This window comes from Pelobates fuscus, chromosome 4 (genome assembly GCF_036172605.1).
Source record: "Pelobates fuscus isolate aPelFus1 chromosome 4, aPelFus1.pri, whole genome shotgun sequence".
NCBI lineage: Eukaryota > Metazoa > Chordata > Amphibia > Anura > Pelobatidae > Pelobates > Pelobates fuscus.
The window spans coordinates 371,976,119-371,997,729 of NC_086320.1; the positions used below are offsets into that span (position 1 = coordinate 371,976,119).

Here is a 21,611-nt window from a genome sequence, read left to right on the forward strand (position 1 = left end):
AGCAACACAGCACAGAGTGCAGACAGCAGCTCTACAGCTCAGGTAAGTGAGGGATGGGGGGAAAGGCAGCAGGGACACATGGGGACACTGAGACACATGTGGACACTGAGACACTAGGGGACACTGAGACACAAGAGGACATATGGGGATACTGAGACACTAGAGGACACAGACACTAGGGGACACATGGGGACACAGACACTAGGGGACACTGAGAAACTAGGACACATGGGGACACAGACACTAGGAGACCTGGAAACACTGAGACAATTGGGGACACTGGAAAACATGGGGACACTGAGACACTAGGGGACACTGGGACACATGGGGATACTGTGAGACGTAGGGACATTTGGAGACACTGAGACATTGGGACACAGAGACACTATGTCCCCATTTCTCCCAGTGTCCCACATCCAGTGTCGCTAGTGTCTCAGTGTCCCCAAGTCTCCCAGTGTCTGTGTTCCTAGTTTCTCAGTGTGCCTAGTGTCCCCATGTCTCTCAGTGTCCCCATATGTCCCAGTGTCCCCATGTCTATGTCCACAACTGTCCCCATGTCTCCCAGTGTCCCCAAGTGTCTGTTTCCCAGCCAGTGTCCCCAGGTCTCCCAGTGTCCCTCAGTCTCGCAGTGTCTGTGTTCCCATGTCTCTGTGTCCCTAGTGTCTTAGTGTGCCCAAATGTTTCAGTGTCCCCATGTCTCCCAGTGTCTGTGTCCCTAGTGTCTCAGTGTCCCCATTTCTCCCAGTTTCCCTAAATGTCTCTGTGTCCCCATGCCTCAGTGTCCCCGGGTCTCTCAGTGTCCCCGGGTCTCTCAGTGTCCCCGGGTCTCTCAGTGTCCCCATGTCTCACTGTGTCCCCAGTATCCTAGTGACATGGGGACACACTGAGACATTGGGACACTGGGAGAAATGGGGACACTGAGAGACTAGGGGACTGGGCGACATGGGGACACTGACACTGTAATACATAGGGACACTGGGTGACTTGTGAGACTGAGACACTGGGAGCAATCCATCTATACAGCAGAATCAAACTGTGAGTAGTTTGTTGGTGATTTTACAGAATGTTATCTGATGTCACTCCTTGTGATTATACAAATGATTAAGGCTGGTATTATTTTCCAAGAAAGGTGGCAACCCTAACTACTCTTCACATACTCTTGCTTAAAGGAGCACTATAGGGTCAGGAACACAATCATGTATTTCTGACCCTATTATGTTAAAACCACCTGGCCCCTTCTTGCCTCCCTAAGTATATTAAAATATAACTAGTATTCAAGTCTGCAACTGCTGGCTCTGCCTCTGAACTGACTGTCTGCTGACATCATCAGAAGTGGTAGTCTGAGCAAATTACAATACTTCCCCATAGGATTGGCTGAGACTGTCAACTAGGCAGATCAGGGACAGAGCCAGCACAAGTCCAACATAGCCCTGGCCAATCAGCATCTCCTCAAGATAAATTGAATCAATGCATCTCTATGAGGAAAGTTCATTGTCTGCATGCAGAGGGTGGAGACACTGAATGGCAGTGCTGCACACTAGGCAGTACTGCCCCAGGAAGCAGCTCTAGCAGCCATCTAAGGAGTGGCCAGTGGAGTTATTTTCTCTGAAAAGACAGTGTTTACTGCAAAAGGCCTGAATGGAATGATTCTACTTACCAGAACAAATACAATAAGCTGTAGTTGTTCTGGTGACTATAGTGCCCCTTTAAGTATGGAAGCTTAAGAGGGATGTATGTGAACAAAACTTGTGTGGACTGGCTGACAATAAAATTAGTTTAGGTAATGCAGACGTTGGTCTCTCTAACACTGTGGCAGGTCCCCTTTCTTCTACACTCACTACATACACCTTTTCTCTGTCCCATACTATATACCAGGAACTTCTGTCTGCTAGTAAGAAGGTAAGGAGACAAGTGGACCAGCGAGTGCTAGGGGACAGTCCTTAGAAAGCATGGAGTGAGCGCATCATTAGACGCCTTTATGTCAAGCTCAGGGTGCTGCCTGCATAGAAAGCCCTTAATTGGACAGCCTGCAGGAATGGCGGGCAGCCTGACATGCATTCATGCCAGGTTGACCTTCCAATTCTTTGGACAAACAATGCCCCCTTTTTGGGCATGTTCTCCCCTTTTGGCAGGTCTGGTCACGTGATTCGCAGCAGTGGCACACCCTTTTACCCCGCCCATTGACTTCCTGCTTCACTGCTGTTAGGGGTTATGGATTTACTTGAAAGATGAAAGCATAAATTAGAGAGATTAGCATAGAGTATGTGTTTTCTCATAGCTGCATCCTATGAGTTTCCCTCCAGCACCATCTCCATCACATACATGACGCTTGGGAGGTATGACTGTTTTAGTGTTTTTGGTTGATAAGATTCCGTAATTAGGCCCATCATAATTATCAGCACCAGGCCCAGTGTGCTCTTAATCCGGTCCTGATGGGGAGCAGTAAACATTAATTTCTTAGTAGAAATATTTAAGATGGCTGCCCCCGCTTCCAAACAAACAAGGTGAATTTGTAAGACCTATATATTCAGAGTCAAGCTGGAAAATATAGCACTTATTAGAGGAATGTTTTTAACTATAGTGAATGCATGAATCAATGACCTTTAAAAATATTTTTATTAATTCTCAATAATTCAAATATGTTAAAATAAAACCAGAAAAAAGCAAACCGTCTGTCTTGGAGTGATGCAGTATGGGTAATCGGATGCTTTGCCCTCATGAGGTCGTACAATGATAGAAATTAATTTGTCAGGAGTTAATTCTTCATCATATTGATTGCTTCCTTCAACGTCTGTATCAGCCTGCTCCCGAGCTTCATGAAACTGAAAAAAGAAATAAGTATAGCGACTAAGGGCAAATTCTTTTCAATAACTATGAGATGATCAGAATAAACAAACAGCATGCAATGCAAATAATCAGATTATTGGTGCAGGGATCTGTATTAAGTCATCGGCAAAAAATGTTTTGGATGAAAAACAATGCGGTAAATCCCAGCAATACTTTGCATTTACTAAGTGTTGTTTTTGAATAGTCTCAAATAAAGAGCTTAAAGGACCACTATAGTGCCAGGAAAACATACTCGTTTTCCTGGCACTATAGTGTCCTGAGGGTGCCCCCACCCTCAGGGAACCCCTCCCGCCGGGCTCTGGAGAGAGGTGTTGTATAATCCTTCTCTCACCACCAATACTTCCAATTGGTATCCTTTTGAGAGAAATCCATGTTGTAAATAGCAAACTCCTCAGCTCAATTGGTATGTAAATGTGGTTTACTTTCCCAAGGCCCAAAATGTTGTCTATCCTGTTAGTGTTAACTCTCCCAGCCATCCCTTTGTCTCTAACCTAAGGTGTGTTTTCCTAGATAGAGACTCCTTTGAAGACCAGTTGATATGTAAATGTGATCGGTGCCTTTCAGGTGCTGTATCTTTCCAACTATCTAAACAGAAACTCCCTTTGAAGATAATTCCTGACCTCCCATACACACAGACTTAATCAAGCACATATTAAACAGATATATATAATATTTTCCCCAACAAGAGGAAGGGGTTAAACACTTACCTTTCTCCAGCGCCGGGCGGGGAGCTTTCCTCCTCCTCTCTTCCTTCCTCGCGACGTTATCGGCTGAATGTGCATGCGCGGCAGGAGCCGCGCGCACATTCAGCCGGTCGCATAGGAAAGCATTTACAATGCTTTCCTATGGACGCTGGAGTCTTCTCACTGTGATTTTCACAGTGAGAATCACGCAAGCGCCTCTAGCGGCTGTCAGTGAGACAGCCACTAGAGGCTCTGGAGGCTGGATTAACCCTCAGTATAAACATAGCAGTTTCTCTGAAACTGCTATGTTTATAAAAAAAAAGGGTTAATCCTAGAGGGACCTGGCACCCAGACCACTTCATTAAGCTGAAGTGGTCTGGGTGCCTGGAGTGGTCCTTTAAGATCTGTCATTTGCAGATTATATATATGTTTGTATCAGTTAACGTGGAAATAAATAGGTGGTGATTGACAATTGAAATATTTTTTTTACCACATATTAAAATATACAAAAAAGACATCACATATGGATAAATATATGAATATATAAAAAAAATATAAAAATATTACAACATTTAAATATTTTTCTGAATATTAAATGATTTAAAACAATTTATCAAAAAAATTAATCGTTTGGGTAGCTTATCCAATAATATTAAATCAAATCTATTGCAAGATAAACCATCTAAAGGGGATTATTCACTAAAATATAAATTCTTGAGAATTGACCAACATAAATAAATAAATTTTAGGACGAAATAGTGGAACTGAAAAAGCATTTGGACGCATTTTAAATTCCATTTTCTGGACTACAATGTGACATTTAGGCTGACAAAGCATCCAGGGACATTTTGGGACAACGAATCTACAACCCCCAAGTTTTGTTGCCTTGGCTACATGTGAAAGATCGCTAGCTTTGCTCTTTAGCCAGTCATTTCTTCGCTTACATTGCCATTTTCACTGGAAGCCTGAGACATGGTTCCTGATGTATTTGGAATTTGATCCCAGTTTATGGAAGAATCCCGGCTTTCTGAAAACTCAGATCTGCGGCCGACTATTTCATTCCCATCTATATCCTTCAATGGAAAAGGATCCCCAAAGAGAACCACGAGGTCTACGAGCTGAGAAGTATCTTGTTCTCTGTTGTAAGTTTCCCAATCTATCCGAATATCTGAACAGAAACCAGAATGATTCATTAAAACCCCCACATGAAGTTTCATAGAATTGATAAGGCTTTCTATAAACGGCAGCGGGGTTCCTGCTTACCACATGGACTCGGGTTATTGATCCGCAAGCATCGGGAGATAGTGTCTCCACCAGACATGTGGGTTCCAAATCTAGAAAAGTGAGACACAGAACATGCTTACAACAGAAATGTTAAATAACAGATTTTTACATAACCCAATAGCGAGCTAGAAGTGTGCCCTAGGTTGTATATATTTTTAATTCTGAACTTTTTTTGATTTTTTATTTACACTGCATGCCTACGTGTCCTCGCAGAACCAGATCAGACCACGAAAATTAATTTAACCCCCACTGTAATCACAAGTGCCAATACAAGTGTTCATCTGTGTTGAAGGCATGTCTGAAAGCACACGTTTACATGTTACATTGCATGGATGTGCACCGAGCATCAAGGTGGGATCAGTGTAGGGTCTGTTTTTATTAATGTTTGTTGCACTCAGCCCAGAAAACACTGTAATATCATTAACTGCAGTGACGGAATGAGGATATGTGACAATTTAAACACAACAGGGTTATGAAGGATTAATCTGCGGGTAGCTCCCCTTAGCCCACTACCCAGAGGAGGCCGTGACATTTCCCTTCATTGAACGTTTACACAGTCTCCATGCATACCTTATGATGGGGCCTTCTGTCTGTCTGTCTGCCCTTGGACCTGTCATTTGGAAATAAATAGGACATCCTTTCACAATCATCTTCATTGGTATTTCCTTTGGTGTTAGGTCACTAACCTAAGATCATGAAAAAGGGTCACTGTTTTGTACAATCGTGGGCTTCGAGAAAGAACTCATGTATCTATAACCATATTTATCTAGAGCAGACAAGTGCTAATCTAGAGCAAACTGCTAAGTAAAGACCAACCAACTTGGAAACCAGAACTTTTAGGACTCAGGACTTTTTTCTCTAAACATCTTGTCTTTTCTGGCTGCTTGGGTCAACATGCACACTTACCTTGCAGATCAAGTGATCCGTGTACTCTCCCCACAGGTTATTATATGCGGTCACTTCAATGGTCACCTGCTGAAACGCTCCCAACGTACCAGAAATGGGCTGAGGGATGAACGCTGCTCCTTTCCCATCAGATAATATTGACGCCATAAACTCTAAACACGTACAACGCATTAGTGGGTTTGACTCACTGATACATGTAGAACTTCATTGTAAAGTCTGAATTCTTTGTGCCACATTACGTTTAGTACGTATATAGTTACTGTGTTCTGATTGGCAATAATTCCAGCACGTTTTGTAAGCTCAACGTCTGAGACTTAAATTGCAAAGACATATTTAAAAAAAAAAAAATATATATAAAATTTTCCCATTCCAACTTGTTTATTTTGTTGAGTATTGTGCAAGTCTCGTTAACTCACAACAAATCACCATCTAGTGAATAAGTCCTCTAGTGCGCTAGAAAACAATATGGCGGCTTGTACCACATTTAGTCTGATTTATATTTGTAGACGCCGCGCACAGCAAACTGACTGGTTGGGAATGATTACGCAGCCTATTTATTAATTACTGAAATGAAATGTAGTGAACTGAAAATCTAATTGCAATATTTTAACTTGTTTTTATTTAACTTAAAAAGTAATTTTGTTTTAGTCTGCAGTGATTATGTCTGTCCATAACCTACTAACAGTGAAGGATATGTTACAATATGTTACAAGTAATCTGTTTCCAGAAATCATAGAATGTTTAAATACCTGTATAATAGTTCTAACCAAATAAAATAAATAAATAAAAAAAATCCCCTCCTCTGCGTGTGAAGTTAAATAAACTGGGGTCTCTGTTTTGTTGTCTTCTGTTTGTGGAATATTCCCATTAACACAACAATTCACTGTGTTATATCTCATTCAATAAAAAGTGCACAGAGGTTGGTTAACGTTGCTCTGGGAGCAGGTTCAGCTATCAGAGTTGGAGTACCTTTCTGGGCCCGGTTAGCTGCCAGTTCTGTAAATCGAGCTGTCCGCTGTATGAGAGTCGTGAGAGATCTGAAAGTAAGGAGAATTACTGTCACTGTATGTGTTAGATATCCAGGACTAATATTTACATACATCATGTGCTCACCATCTCATTAAAGGGTTACTCCAACCTCCATGACCACTTCTGCTTTTAGAGATGGTCGTGGCGGTAGGAATCTGGATGTGCAACGTTTCTGCTTGAAATGCTGCATAGAAAGCGAATATCTCTTTACGCAGTATTTACATATATTTATATATTAGGCTTTCTAATGTAAAATCTGCTAAAATAGAACATCTATCATTCGTTTTCTGTTGTTGTTTTTTCCCCTCTCTTGTTAACCCCAACTTCCTCCCCACCCTGGATCAAATGCTTTTCTATGAGAATAATGTGAATGGTCCATGAGAGGGAAGTAGTAAATCTAATTGATAATAAAGTGATCCCCTTCAAAGTGAATTTATCATGGAAAGACCCTTACAAGCTATGTTCTTTTACGACTGGGCAGCCGTTGAAAAATGCAGCTTCCAATGAGAATGGTGCTGATATCCCCGTGTGATTGGTCAGGACCAGCTTTCGTTGTACTTTGTTCTGCAGAACAACCTCCGACCCGAAATCCAACAGCAGCTCCTCAGACGATCTCCCAGGCAAACTAAAGGAAAGGAGTTTGGTAAACTGTGTAATCAATTTTCAGCATAATTTACCATCGAATGGATTCTACAGGCACCATAAACACTTCAAAATCGCAATCAGAAAATATTTTACATCAGATCAGCAGAGTTAGATATTAAAGATTTGTACGACATCACTGCACACACGCATTTTACACAATTTTAGAGGCATTTTCAGGCCTTGCAGTTTTTCAGACAGGATGTAAAATATGAGCATAGAAGCAGAAGTACCAGTATGTGTAACAAAATAAATAAAAATGTTCAAATACCCTGCTTATGGTCGTTTGTAAGTAACCCAAAGGCATTTCTGAGAACACACCTTCCCAAAATGCCACCAGAATGTAGGAATAACATCAGTATGTGGGCATTGTGCCTGCATACAATACATTACAGCTTCCTGGCTAGACAACTTATAAATGTCATGTACACATTGTAATAGGAAAAGCACCAGTACCCATATATATTAACAGCTATACTTATTACGTTTAAACTGCTAAATATGTTATGAACATTATGAGCATCCTTTGGGATGCATTTTATTTTAAAAGGCATGACTTAATGGGTCCTGCAATTGTTCCATCTTGGGATAACTATAAATCCTGATTATCCTTTCTCCTAAAGGTAGAAGTGGAAACAGACGCTTACGTCTCATCTTCATCAAACAACGAATAGGATACGTGTAGTCCCTGAGCCTTGGCTTTCATTGTCAAAACAAGAGGATCCACCATGTCTTCAATAGTGCATTGAAAAGCCAGATTGCTCAATTCATCCTGAAAAAAGAATCACCCGGAACAACAATCCGCCTATTAATATCCGGGTAAACAAAGCGTAAAATATTGTAACAGAGCAAAATAAACGTACAGTGAGAGAAAAGATATAACGGATTGATGCTTCATATTAAATAATTAACCTCGGACAAAGAGAGGAAAATAGAGGATGACCATCTCCTGTACGTGATAAAGTTCTGTTAAAATGATAGTGTGACAACATTTTACATACAATACACATACAGTGTTAGTCACTAAACTCAGAATTAGCAATTTAAGGCCTTCATTTAATATTTTGGATAAACTTTTCAAATGACTTTGGATTTTTTGTTAAACTTTTTAAATATCCAAAAAATATGTCATATATAAAAAAAATACATCAAAAAATATTTTTCTAAATAATTTGAAAAACGTATCCGACAATACACAATTCCCAAAATTCAAGCTCAAACGACCAAACTGTGAAAAGTGCTGGGTTGGAGAAAGTTTAGTGATTAACTTTGAAAGATTGAGCATTGAGAGCCTTAGAGTCTTTTTATTAATTGAGATTTTTTACAGTGAAAACATATTAGGAGCATCCGTAACCCACCAGGGAATTTACAGTCAGATCCACACGCAGCTCCATTTCTTCATTTGGTCCTAATGTGCCACTTGCTGGTGAGATTGAGGAGGAACAGTGGATGGCATGGCTCCCAGTTAGCTAGAGAAATAAAAATGTTCATTTATCAGACACAAATACTTTACAATCTTTTATTGTAGAGAAAATGTGATCTAGTTTGATACAAAGCAAATACCGTATATACTCGAGTTTAAGCCGAGTTTTTCAGCACATTTTTTGTGCTGAAAAACCCCAACTCGGCTTATACTCGAGTCAATAGTCTGTATTATGGCAATTTGCATTGCCATAATACAGACTGGGGGCTGTGGGGGCTGCAGAGATGTTACTTACCTCTCCTGCAGCTCCTGTCAGCTCTCTTCTCCTCCGCGCCGTCCATTCAGCACCTCGTTCAGCTCCCAGTGTAAGTCTCGCGAGACTTACAATGTGAGCTGACAGAAGAGCTGAATGGACGGCGCGGAGGAGGAGAGAGCTGACAGGAGCTGCAGGAGAGGTAAGTAACATCTCTGCAGCCCCCACAGCCCCCCCCCACTGAACTACCAATGCTGGACCACCAGGGAAGGAGAGCCCCCCTCCCTGTCATGTATCAAGCAGGGAGGGGGGACGAAAAAAAAAAATCGAAATCATAAAATATTAATAAGTAAAAAAATAATATTACAAATAAAATAAAATAATAAAAAATAACAATAAAAAAAATTAAAATAATAATAAAAAAATAATTAAATAAAATAAAATAAAATATTAAAATAATTAAAAATAATAATAAAATTGCCCACCCCCCCACCAAGGCTCTGCAACACACACTGCACTCATATACACACACTACACACATACTCATACACACACTGCACACATACACATACACTGATCACACACACTGCACACATACACATACACTGATCACACACACTGCACACATACACATACACTGATCACACACACTGCACACATACACTGATCACACACACTGCACTCATACACACTGCACTCATACACACACTGCATTCATACAAACACACACTGCACTCATACACACACGCTGCACTCATACACACACGCTGCACTCATACACACACACACACTGCATTCATTATATACACACACTGTAAATAAATATTCAATTAATATAAATTTTTTAGGATCTAATTTTATTTAGAAATTTACCAGTAGCTGCTGCATTTCCCACCCTAGTCTTATACTCGAGTCAATAAGTTTTCCCATCTTTTTTGGGTAAAATTAGGGGCCTCGGCTTATATTCGGGTCGGCTTATACTCGAGTATATACGGTACAATATTTTAAGAGCCATCATTCAAAGCAGCAGTTTGTCCTGGATGGATAGAAGAGGGGCAATAATCTGTACTCAACGTGACAGTGAAGATTACCTGTCTTTATCATGTAGTTTGCACAAACCTGTGAATTTGTTCCTACCTCTCCCCAGGTGAACTTTGCTGGCAGATGTCCCTGGTTAAAAATCTTTACAGCGCCCTGTGCTGGTACACCCACATACATGTCCGTGAATTGCAACAAACTAGAGAGGAGGCAGGCCTGAGGAAGCTGAACGCTGGCTGAAACAGGCAGATAACTACAAAGAAACAAGACATTCTCTGAGCACAACAACAGACTGTGGGCAAATGTAAATCGAAAACAAAATCGGTCTAACAATAAATAAAGGAACATTAAACACAATAATTGTGTGGAGCTTTCCATAGCTCCTCTTTCCCCTGGTAGATAACAATCCCATTGCCTAAATAACGTTCCTGATATAAGTAAATTGACCATTAGATGTCAAACCCCTTAGTCCAACTCGAGCACCAAGCAGATGCAAAAATCAATCTTAATTTATGTTACGTAGAGCATCATATTTAATGTTTCACATAACGTTCCTTCTGCACAAGATGCTGATTAAAAAAAGGAAATACTGATAATAAATAAATACATCATTTGGATTGCTCAGTTAACTGTGTTTTCACCTTTTACCTATATTCATCAAGGCGTTAGTCACTCACCTGGCTTCCCCATTTTCCACCTCCAGCTGCAGGGTGGTCTCTAATCTCTGACACGCCAGTGGCTGGAACAGGACTTTCAGTTTGGCTGTTCCAAGAGGGGGCAATTCCCCCTTCCCCGGAGTGATAGAAAACGGTGATTCCTAAACAGCAAACATCATAAAAACACAAACACATATCCAGCGTCCATTAGGTTAAAGCACATACTTATTGATTGCCTTGTGGAGCTTTACGCTTCAACTCACGGGGGGAGGATTGGCAATGGGGAGCAATTGCCCACCAGGCCACTAGAACTGATGGGATGTGGGGCATACCCTTACAGTCATATTTTCAGTTTATTAAAAGTAGTGGGAGGTGCATTGTGACATTTGTTAGCAGATACAGCAGGGGTGATACAGGAATGGCAGGAATTGTACGGGGCCTTTGGATAGCCTAGTGTGGATCTGTGCTTGGGTTAGTGGCCCGTGATGTAAGTGTTCTCCAGGTCTGGACTGGTCCTTTGACATGACATAGCTGAGTTTCATGAGCAGATAAAGGCCATTCGTCCTATTGGCTCCTCCGGCCAAAGGTTGTCAGAATGTGTGCTATTCTCTGTAAAAGAAACTTACCTCCTCTCCTCTTTCAGAAATACACGCTCTGCTCTCCTGCATTCCCCATTTTGCTACCAGCGAGCTGTTGTTCACTATAGTAATGATGCTGACTGCCTTATTGCCCAACTTTATAAGACCTAAATCCAGTGATGGAACATCTATAGTGACAACAGGACCCTAGAGAACAAAAACACAGATTTATAAGTATCAATTTTGTGAAAGTTTACAATAAATTAATCATCCTTTCTCTTTAACGTATGATGCTATGCTGATTTGGAGAGTATTCCTGAAATGTAGACATTGATGTAATATTTTTGGATACTGTTTAAAATCATTTCAAATTTTAAAAAATAGTCCTATGTTTTGATATATTTTCAAATAATAATTGTAAAAATTAATCCAAAAATATTAACCTATTTGAAAAACATATCCAAAAATAATAAATCGAGACTATAGTAAGAAAATAACTGCCAATGCTCATTCTATTCTTACATCTAACCGTAGAGGTTATAGTTAAGGAGCCTTTGGGTGCAGTCACTTTTTCGTCAGTTTTTGAGTATCTTTCGAGCTCCCTTTGCTCTCATCAGAATATAGAGGAATTGTCACTCCAAATCTGGCTAACAATGATTGGCTGCAAGCCTGGGGCTCACAGACTATCATTGATGTCCAGGCAGCAAAATCACAACAATAAACTGCAGAGCTTTAGTGGTTATGGTGCAGAGAGTGCTTTTTCATATATTATATATTTGTCCACAGACCGCTTTACAAAGATTAAAAAATATATAAGAAATCACTTGCCTACTGTGGCAGACCTTGTCCTATCCCTGTTCATTACCCATATTCCCCCTTGATTTCCCAAAACAAACTGTGTTCCCCCTGGTTCAGTACCTTCCTTCTACCGAACGTATTACTGAAAGCATGCTCCCTGGAAGATGGAGGCCATTTTGTCTCCTAACAGAGACACTGGTCTCTCATCATGGAACTCTATTCAGCCACTCAGCCACGCGCTTCCCAGTCTATTTTTTGTCATGCTCTTCCCCACTTACAGACATACCAGGAGAGCGGTAATTGGAGGGAAGGTACTATGGACTATAAGGAACAATCGCTCCCTAAAAGCCAGGGGGAACACCCATTTATTTGACCACAGGAACTCCCGATATTTGACCGGCCAAGACCACTTTTGCTCTGGAACTATTTTGGGCTTCACCCACGTGTGCGGGCAGACAAAACGTTACCCGGGTGGCAATAGGACAATACTTAAGGATCCGGGCGCTATTTGGACAACTTGGGCATGTATGACATGTGGGGTTCCTGTGTGTTTTAGCTGTAATTTGGGGTGCTTTTTGTCTTTTCTATGTTCAGCTCTCTGTATCCGAGAGATAATTAACTTACCGGTCCTTGACTCCCAAACCCAGATACGCTTGGGCGTGGATTATACGGAGACCCCATGCTGGGGTTTGTGCATAGAAGGCTGAGTTTGGCTCAATAAAAACAGTTGCATTCTCTGAAATGTGTGTCGTCCAGTTACTGGGGTATTGGGCTATATTCACTAAGCAGCGCTTTGCTCCAGCTCAAGAGGATTTCGGCTGAGATATTCAGTCTCAGGATTGCAGCTCTGCTACCTTCCACACTCCCCCTTTCTGACTGCCATCTATATTCACCTTCGGTCAAGTTATCAGTTATCCAACCCAAAACTCACTATTTTACAACTGGACGTTGCTTTTCAAAAACAAGTACTCTTTGTGCCTGACTTGTAGTCGGTAGGAGTGACTGACAGAATGAGCACATCATTTTAGAAAGTAATGGACTGTTGCAAAATAGTGTGCACTGGATTGGAAAACTTGCCTATCTTACTAACTCAGAAAAGGGGAGTCAGGAAAATAGGCAAGGGATATCGTCAGAAAATTCTATATAAAATGAATGCGGGAAAATTACAGAAAATTAATTATGGGATGGTGTTTTGTCAGAATAAGGTTATATTAAGATTTTAAACATTTTTAATGTTAGTTTTCCTTTAACCATTTAATGATCTAAATATGCAGCAGCTAGTTTGCCAGAAACACTTTTTCTATGAGATTTCAGAGAATATTTTATGCAAACCTTAAAAGTGGCCTCGACACCAAGGATGACCGGCTCTGAGGAATGTTTGATGTGACACTTGACTTTCTGGCTGGTGAATCCAATCTGCCCTCCAGTACAACTCAACTCAAACTGACAGAATGCATTTGGCTCTAAAATAAAAGTTAAACATTTTATGCTAATTGTACATGGGGCTTGGAGGTACAGTAGAGCAGCACAAGAACAAAATAGCTATTAGGTTTGTAAACATGTGTTTTTTTTTTTTTAGACTATGTTAACATATGAAGGACAATTATTTAAAGGGACACTATAGTCACCTGAACAACTTCAGCTTAATGAGGTTGTTCAGGTTAGGACTATAGCTCCCTGCAGCCTCTCTCATGTAAACACTGTATTTTCTGAGAAAAAAAATCATTATTTATTCTGAGAAAAGACAGTGTTTACATTGAAAGCTAGGAACACCTCCAGTTGCAGTCACTCAAAGTAAACCAGAGGGACTTCGGAGTTGATGGAGGCATAATATGCCTCCATCCACTCAGATCAGCTGTCAGCAGAGCACAGGGCAGCACTGTGCACAGCATCCTGTGATTCAGTATCTCCTCACTCTGCATGCAGACACTGAACTTTCCTCATAGAGATTCATTGATTCAATTAATCCCCATGAGGAGATGCTGATTGGCCAGGGCTGTGTTTGAATCATGCTGGCTCTGCCCCTGATCTGCCATTCCTATGGGGAAGCACTGTGACTGGATCAGGCTATCACAGGTAAGCAGACTGCTTGTTTTTCTTGAGTCTAACAGCATGCAGATTTACAGCTTCTGACTTGAATACAGTAAGATTTTTACTATATTTATGGAGGCATGAGGGGCCCAGGGGGGCTAGATGGTCATGTTAACTATAGGGTCAGGAATACATGTAGTTGCACTGGTGACTTTAGTGTCCCTTTAACTTCCAGTTGCCAACATTCCATTTTCAAATTCCAAAGTCTTGTATATCAATCTACAGCTTTGTACACTCTCACCCCCCACTGTATCCCGCACCCTTCCTCTCCACTCTCTCAACTCTATATCCCTTAAGCACCTCCAAATCAATGGGTTTTATCCCTATTCTCCAAATTTTCATGTAGTACTGGAACAATCCATTGCTACTAATCATTCCCCATCTGTTACAATGTCAAACCGCTGAAAACATATCTCATCATATACTTTCAAGACTCTCACCATCAATCAGTCCCCTTACTGTAACTCATCTCACCCCTACCTGCTCCCCATCAATTCACCTCTCACCACGACTGATATAGTTTCTAAACTCAGTTGCAATTTCTCCTAATTTTATGGTTTTAATTCTTTCATGGTTATTTGCCAAAGTGTGAATGGCAAATTGTAGGTCAAAAAGACGAATTGGAGGGGGGGCGGAGCCAGCAGCGCAACAGAGCAGTTGCATCTCCTGGAGCTCCGTCCTAATACCGAACTAAACTAACCATTTGTGTGGGAACTTGAACCCAAAAGTCCCGGCAAAGAACGCTGCAGACTACTAGCAGACAATGGGCCGGAAAACAAAGAAGGCGAAGGCTGACAAAGGTCCCCAGAACAGAGACATAGGAGACATGCTGCGGAACACGCAGCAGGCCGCATGGTCCAAAATGGCGCTCACGGACGACTTCTCCTCTTACTCCTCCGAGGATTTCGCCATGGACCTCATGGAGGGAGCCTCCTTCCAGCTCACACCTAACCGCAGCACTGAACCCACGAAAACAAGTGACCCGGTCACGGCAGAGCAATTAAAAAAAATGCTAGCGGAGCTAAGGAAGGATCTGGGGGCAGACATGGCTTACTACAAGGAGGCCATGGAAAGAGCAACGGCCAAAATTACCCACTTAGAGGCTTGCACGAACACCCATGACTCAAGACTTACCAAGATGGAACAACGGGTGACAGACCTGGAGACACGGCAAGGCGCCACCACAGATCGACTGGATGCCTTAGAGGACCAGAGGAGACGGTACAATGTAAAAATCCGAGGGATACCGGAAACGGTCGACCTCACTGAACTACCCCACTATGCTCGACGTCTCCTCGGAATCCTGCTACCTGTGAAACAGGTCAAAGCCATAAAACTGGACGGGCTCTTCCGACTGCCGAAACCAGTTAGAGCCCCTGCATCCGCGACGGCGGACCTTATAGTGAGGTTCCAGACGTTAGCAGACAAGGCCTCCCTCCTGGCTGCACTAAAAGGTAAAACTCCTTTGATGTTCGAAGGCACCGAACTGAAAATATTTCCAGACCTAACTAAGAACACCCTTACCTGGCGAAAGTCAATGCAACCGCTCCTGCAGAGCCTCCGCGATAAGGGGATTTCATACCGCTGGGGAACACCACGTGCGGTATCCTTCACCTATGAAGGGACCACCCATAAGGCTACAGACCACAAGGAGCTGGAGTCCATCTTGTCAGCAGCAGGTATATTGCGAATGCCACCGATAAACAAACCGGGACTGTCCCTGATAAATCCTGCTAACATTTGAGAGTTCACCCCAAGAGAGCACCAAAGACCACCGCCTGCCAATGGCACCACTTGAAGAACCAGCAGTCAACCAGCTCCAGGGGACAACCTGCTCCACAACTCGAGATGGACATAAATTGCAAAGTTTGAGACTATAATTTTCTCTTTTACCGTTTATATTGCATTTCAATTTTATGTTTCCGCTGCAAGCCGCATTGCGCGCACAAATCTTGTATTTTACTCTCCTAGCTGACACTAACTTCCTCCTAGCAAGGCACCGCAAACACCTAGCAGATATTTCCACACACACACCTTGGTACTCACACAAGCCAACTAGGTGTATCACAGACCTACGGCTAGAAGCATCGTAACCTGAGATCACAGCTAGACCGATACTACTTCCACACGTCCTACCTCTGAGGAAACTCCCCCCCCCCCCCCGCCAGACGTACCCGCCATACTGTACTTATATGTCGGTAACCGGCAAAGGGAGATCCCCTAAGTGGTTTAACACACACGAGGAACACATCACGCGCACTACCACAAGGGGTTAAAGAGTTGAACACCACATCTGCACATCCTTACATAAAAACATAAAATGTGTACTGCCCACAGATGCCAACTTTGTTCTTGAATGTTGTTCATTAAGCGGACATATGCTGTTGTGGCATTGCCTAAGTGACTATCAAAAAGAGACTAGACATAGCCCACTTTGAATACCCTGGGTTGTCTACTTGCAAATGGTATGCCATGATGGGGGTAATTTTTATTCCTGGGCTGCCATACGGTCCTCAAAGGCAACTTAGGCCTAGCAAACCAATCTGGCAAATTTCAATGTGCATAAACTGAAATGGGCAAGCCCTATATTTCACCATGTAACTTTCCAAGTTACATGGACTCATTGGAAAATCACAGCATATAAATAGGTGTATTTTATTGCACATGGGTGGCATTGTTGTAGTCGTGGAACATCACAGCATAGAAATATGTTTATTTTATTGCAGTAAAAGTTAACAGTATCATGACATTAGCAATTAACACTTTTTTACGTTTTTTTTTATATTAAATTGTGTTTCATATATAAATATTTGTTGGCCCTACAAATGAAGGCCCTGCTTCTCCTGAACAAAATGATATACAGACACTCCTCACTTTTTGACCGGGTTCCGTTCCTATGACCCAGTCGTAGAACTAATTAGTCAGTAAGTGAGGAGTTAAGGGATTCCCTGCTCTGGTGCATTCGTCTATGTTCAGGGAAACTTCCCCGAACATAAACGTACGCACCAGAGCAGGGAATCCCTCTAATCTATATTTGGGGAAATTTCCCTGAACATATTTTAGAGGGATTCCCTACTCTGGTGCGTTCATCTATGTTTGTGGACGTTCCCCTGAACATAGACATGTGCACCAGAGCAGGGAATTCCTTTAAATCTATGTTCAAGGAAATTTCCCCAAACATAGATTAGAGGGATTCCCTGCTCTGATGCGTTCGTTTATGTTCGGGGAAGTTTCCCCGAACATAGACGAACGCACCAGAGCAGGGAATCCCCACGACAGCTCGCACTTACCACTGGTCATAAGTGCGAGCCGTCGTAAAACAGGTAGATCGCAAAACGAGGACTATCCGTATAACAGGTGTGGGTGCACCTAATATGAAAGAGGTCAATTATGGTTGAACAGACATATAGCGCAAATTTGGATCAAAACAATTGCCTCCATCTTTAAGTTGTTGAAAAAATGAAATATGCTTAATATTCTCTGAGAGTCAAAGAAAATGTACATTACCAATTCTTCCCATATTTGGTTCAATCTGAATGATGTGACAGGAAGTGACATTTTCCCACTTGAAGTAAATATCAGAGCGGCTATGATTCCACATCTGTAATGGCAAAACATACGCTTTCAATCAGACGTATCACAGTTATCCTACGTACTGATACATTTCAACGAGTAACATAATACAATTAAAATTTATAAAACCACACATTGGTAAGCCATTGAGTTTATCATGATTGTACGGTGTGCTAAATCAATATTGCATAACGAACCAATTGCAACAAGCTTTCTGTGTATTTTAAATCAATATTCTGTTTTTACTTGATCAATTTGTTATTTATTTTTTATATCATCGCATTAATATAATTTGAAAGTAACAGTTACTTTTGGAATAACTTGCTTTGATATTACTATAGATAGTGTCATATAATTGTGAGATATACTTGAGATATACTAAATACAATGGCTACTTGTTCTACTAGGAAGCTATAAAGAAACCAAAATGTATACTTGCAATAAACAAATGCAAAGTGCAAAAGGAAACAGTATTATCAGCATCACAGTCCCTTTAATTTACCGTTTAATTCTAATAATGAAATATATTATTTAAGAATGATTTATTTTGATACAGAGCACTGGGTGTTGGCAGTCTTATTATATAATGTCTTACTGACCTGAAATTCCTTTCTCATGGTTGTTCCAATGAACCCTTCACCGGGAAAGATAATCGTATAGGGTAGCAGTAATATATTAAATGCCTCTGTGCTGCCTTTAAAGTCCATATCTAAAACGATGGCATCTTTCAGACTGGCTTCTAGAGTTGAAAGACTTACTGGCTGATTTACCACACTGGAAAGGAGAATGAAGAAAGAAAAAAAGAAAGTTATACGATATCGTGAAGACCTCAAATATTTAAGAGTGTTGTCTCATCACAAAATATACTGGTTATAAATTAATGACTGCTCTTCAAAGTTATTCTGACCCTAGTCTATATCACAATAATTCAGTTATAACCTAGACCAGGCATCAGCAACCTGGCAATCGAGGTGTCTTTGCACGGCACTCAAGGCTGCCAGAGCCAAACAGGAACTGGCCTATACGGGGTCCCAGTGGGACATCAGATATCTGCTATTGCAATCTGAGCAGTGATTGCAGGTGGTGAGGGACAATTCTCAATTTATGCATTGCAGCATTTCGGGGAAGTGATCTCAAATCACTTCCTCCCAGCTATTGTGAACGGGAATAAATACCTTAGCCTGTAGATTTGCTGGTAATTTTGCAAGCACAGAATAAAGAATAAAGCTGATATTGTGCGTCAAGCTAATATTGTCTTTGCTACATTTCCATCAAGAAGATAAACTTTAATAGCTCGTATTCTAAATTAATACTTCAAATAAGCCTTTAATAATTCATATGTTATTTTAGTACTTTACATTACCCTTTTATACCTCATATACCACTGTAATACCTACAGTAATACCTCATATACCACTGTGATACCTACATTACACTTTGATACCTCATATACCACTGTAATAACTACATTAGCCTTTAATACCTCATATACCACTGTGATACCTACATTACACTTTGATACCTCATATACCACTGTAATACCTACATTACACTTTGATACCCCATATACCACTGTAATAATAACATTAGCCTTTGATACCCCATATACCACTGTAATACCTACATTACCCTTTAATACCTCAAATACCACTGTGATACCTACATTACACTTTGATACCTCATATACCACTGTAATAACTACATTAGCCTTTGATACCCCATATACCACTGTAATAATAACATTAGCCTTTAATACCTCATATACCACTGTGATACCTGCATTAAACGTTGATACCTCATATACCACTGTAATAATAACATTAGCCTTTGATACCTCATATACCACTGTAATAATAACATTAGCCTTTAATACCTCATATACCACTGTGATACCTGCATTAAACGTTGATACCTCATATACCACTGTAATAATAACATTAGCCTTTGATACCTCATATACCACTGTTATACCTACATTACCCTTTGTAGCGGAGAGCTGATTTCCCACAGCCTAACTCCACCAATATATCCAGAGGATGCAGGAACAAGCAGTAAATCCCAGAGAATATCCAGAACAGTCAGCAATCAAATCCAATAATATCCCATCACCTTTTCCAATCACTGGACGACACACAGTAACCGGAGTAGAACTAATGTTTAATGGCAACATTCCTGCTTTTATGAGATTCTCCCATGCAAGGGAGGGATTCACATTAATTACACATTGCACCAATCATACAGACGTTACCTCCGACACATCTCCTCCCCTTAGCTTAACAGATAATACGATTATACTGTACATACTTTTCCTCACTTTCCAGATGTACCCCAAATATGTCTGATATACCTTTAAATATGGTACCCCCTGGTAGCCCTGATCTGGGTGAACAACATATCCAAAAATCACCCAGATCAGACCAGGTGTTCAGGAGTTATAGGAAGGTAAAGTTTTGACCGACCGCATGGGCAAAGATGCCGAAATTAGTTCCATTAAAATCTGGCCCTGCGGTCGGTCTCTATTCGTGCCCCAAAACTCCCGAAAGGCTATGCCACACATAATTGAGTCGGTAACCAGATGAATCCCCTAGTTCATGGGATTCATCTTACCGAATGCCGGGCCGTTCGTGAGTTACTTTCGGTACTTTCTGCCGTCCTGGAGGTCTTAGTGGTGTTCGGCTAGTCGAGTGTCCGTTTTGAGTTCCAGACAGTCGACGACCAAACACCGCTGTTTGTGGGGTTAAGATGGCCGCCGCCACGTGTTCGGCTGCCGAAATGGCGGCCACCCAGGGAATACAGCAGTGAGCTCGTATGAACCAAGGGAATAAGAGAAACGATCAGGGAGGTAAATTGGATGATTAATGTACATCAGGGTGGTCCAGTTGTTCGGTACTTTGTTCGTATACCGAACAAAGTATGTCCATAGCTGGTGCAATGTCAATCGGTGTAATCCAGGCATGAAAACCTCAGCAGGGCCAACAAATAAAACAATAGATGGGACAGCCAAAAAGGGGTTCTGCTACACCCTTTAATACCTCATGTACCACTTGAATGCTTCCCACTTTACCTTGATGGATCTGGAACGTCCTGGAGAACCATCTGAGCAATACTGTGATACTCAATCAGCTTCAAAACAAAGAAACAGGAGAGTATGGTGATGCATTAAACAGGAAAACACAACTATATTTTAATTTGACTAATTATAGTAAATGTATATGTAGGTGCCAAAAAGATTGTGGTGAGCACAAACACAATAAAATTCTACACAGTGCAATTAGAAAAAAATACTGTTGTGCATCACCTGCATATCTCAATTTGGAGAGTCCTCCTTGGGCACAGAAATTCGAGAAATCATGGATACCTGTGGATATATCAATCTGGGAACTCTGAGATAGTTGTGGAAATATGATTTCTCAGGATTTTGTGCCCAAAGTCCAACTTGAGATATGCTGATGATGCACAACAGTACTTTTTTCCCACATAAATGCAGATATTTTTCATACAGATTACCTTGGTGGGTTTGTATGTCACAGAGAACGTATGCGCTTGGTGAGGTCCTATGACTCCCTCCGTTGGGCTAATGCTAAATGCTGTCGTTGTCTCTTCACTGCATGAGACCTCGGCCATATCAACAGCTGCTCCGGGTAATAAAGTTTGCAAACTGGGTTTTATTATCTGCCAGTAAAATGGAAGAGGGACGTGCCTAGGTAAATAAGTAAATAACAATATTCAGGGTGGCATTTACTAACTGGCTGCAAATGAAAAAAATAACTTTCATTTTTTCACACAACTTTTATCTTTGAACTTTATTTG

At 41.2% G+C, this 21,611-nt stretch overlaps 1 protein-coding gene across 1 annotated transcript in view; it reads right to left on the reverse strand.

Annotated features, from left to right (window-relative positions):
- DLEC1 (DLEC1 cilia and flagella associated protein) overlaps positions 1-21,611 on the reverse strand; it is a 51,343-nt gene that overhangs the window by 13,957 nt on the left and 15,775 nt on the right. The window contains exons 14-30 of the mRNA XM_063452723.1: positions 21,309-21,501; positions 20,866-20,924; positions 18,401-18,575; positions 17,736-17,829; positions 13,470-13,600; positions 11,388-11,546; positions 10,783-10,922; positions 10,205-10,358; positions 8,750-8,860; positions 8,039-8,163; positions 7,204-7,374; positions 6,690-6,757; positions 5,721-5,872; positions 5,385-5,500; positions 4,794-4,864; positions 4,475-4,698; positions 2,670-2,822 (exon numbers count right to left, since the gene is read on the reverse strand). Coding sequence (XP_063308793.1) covers positions 2,670-2,822; positions 4,475-4,698; positions 4,794-4,864; positions 5,385-5,500; positions 5,721-5,872; positions 6,690-6,757; positions 7,204-7,374; positions 8,039-8,163; positions 8,750-8,860; positions 10,205-10,358; positions 10,783-10,922; positions 11,388-11,546; positions 13,470-13,600; positions 17,736-17,829; positions 18,401-18,575; positions 20,866-20,924; positions 21,309-21,501 — 2,296 coding nt within the window. The remainder of the gene's footprint in view (positions 1-2,669; positions 2,823-4,474; positions 4,699-4,793; positions 4,865-5,384; positions 5,501-5,720; positions 5,873-6,689; positions 6,758-7,203; positions 7,375-8,038; positions 8,164-8,749; positions 8,861-10,204; positions 10,359-10,782; positions 10,923-11,387; positions 11,547-13,469; positions 13,601-17,735; positions 17,830-18,400; positions 18,576-20,865; positions 20,925-21,308; positions 21,502-21,611) is intronic.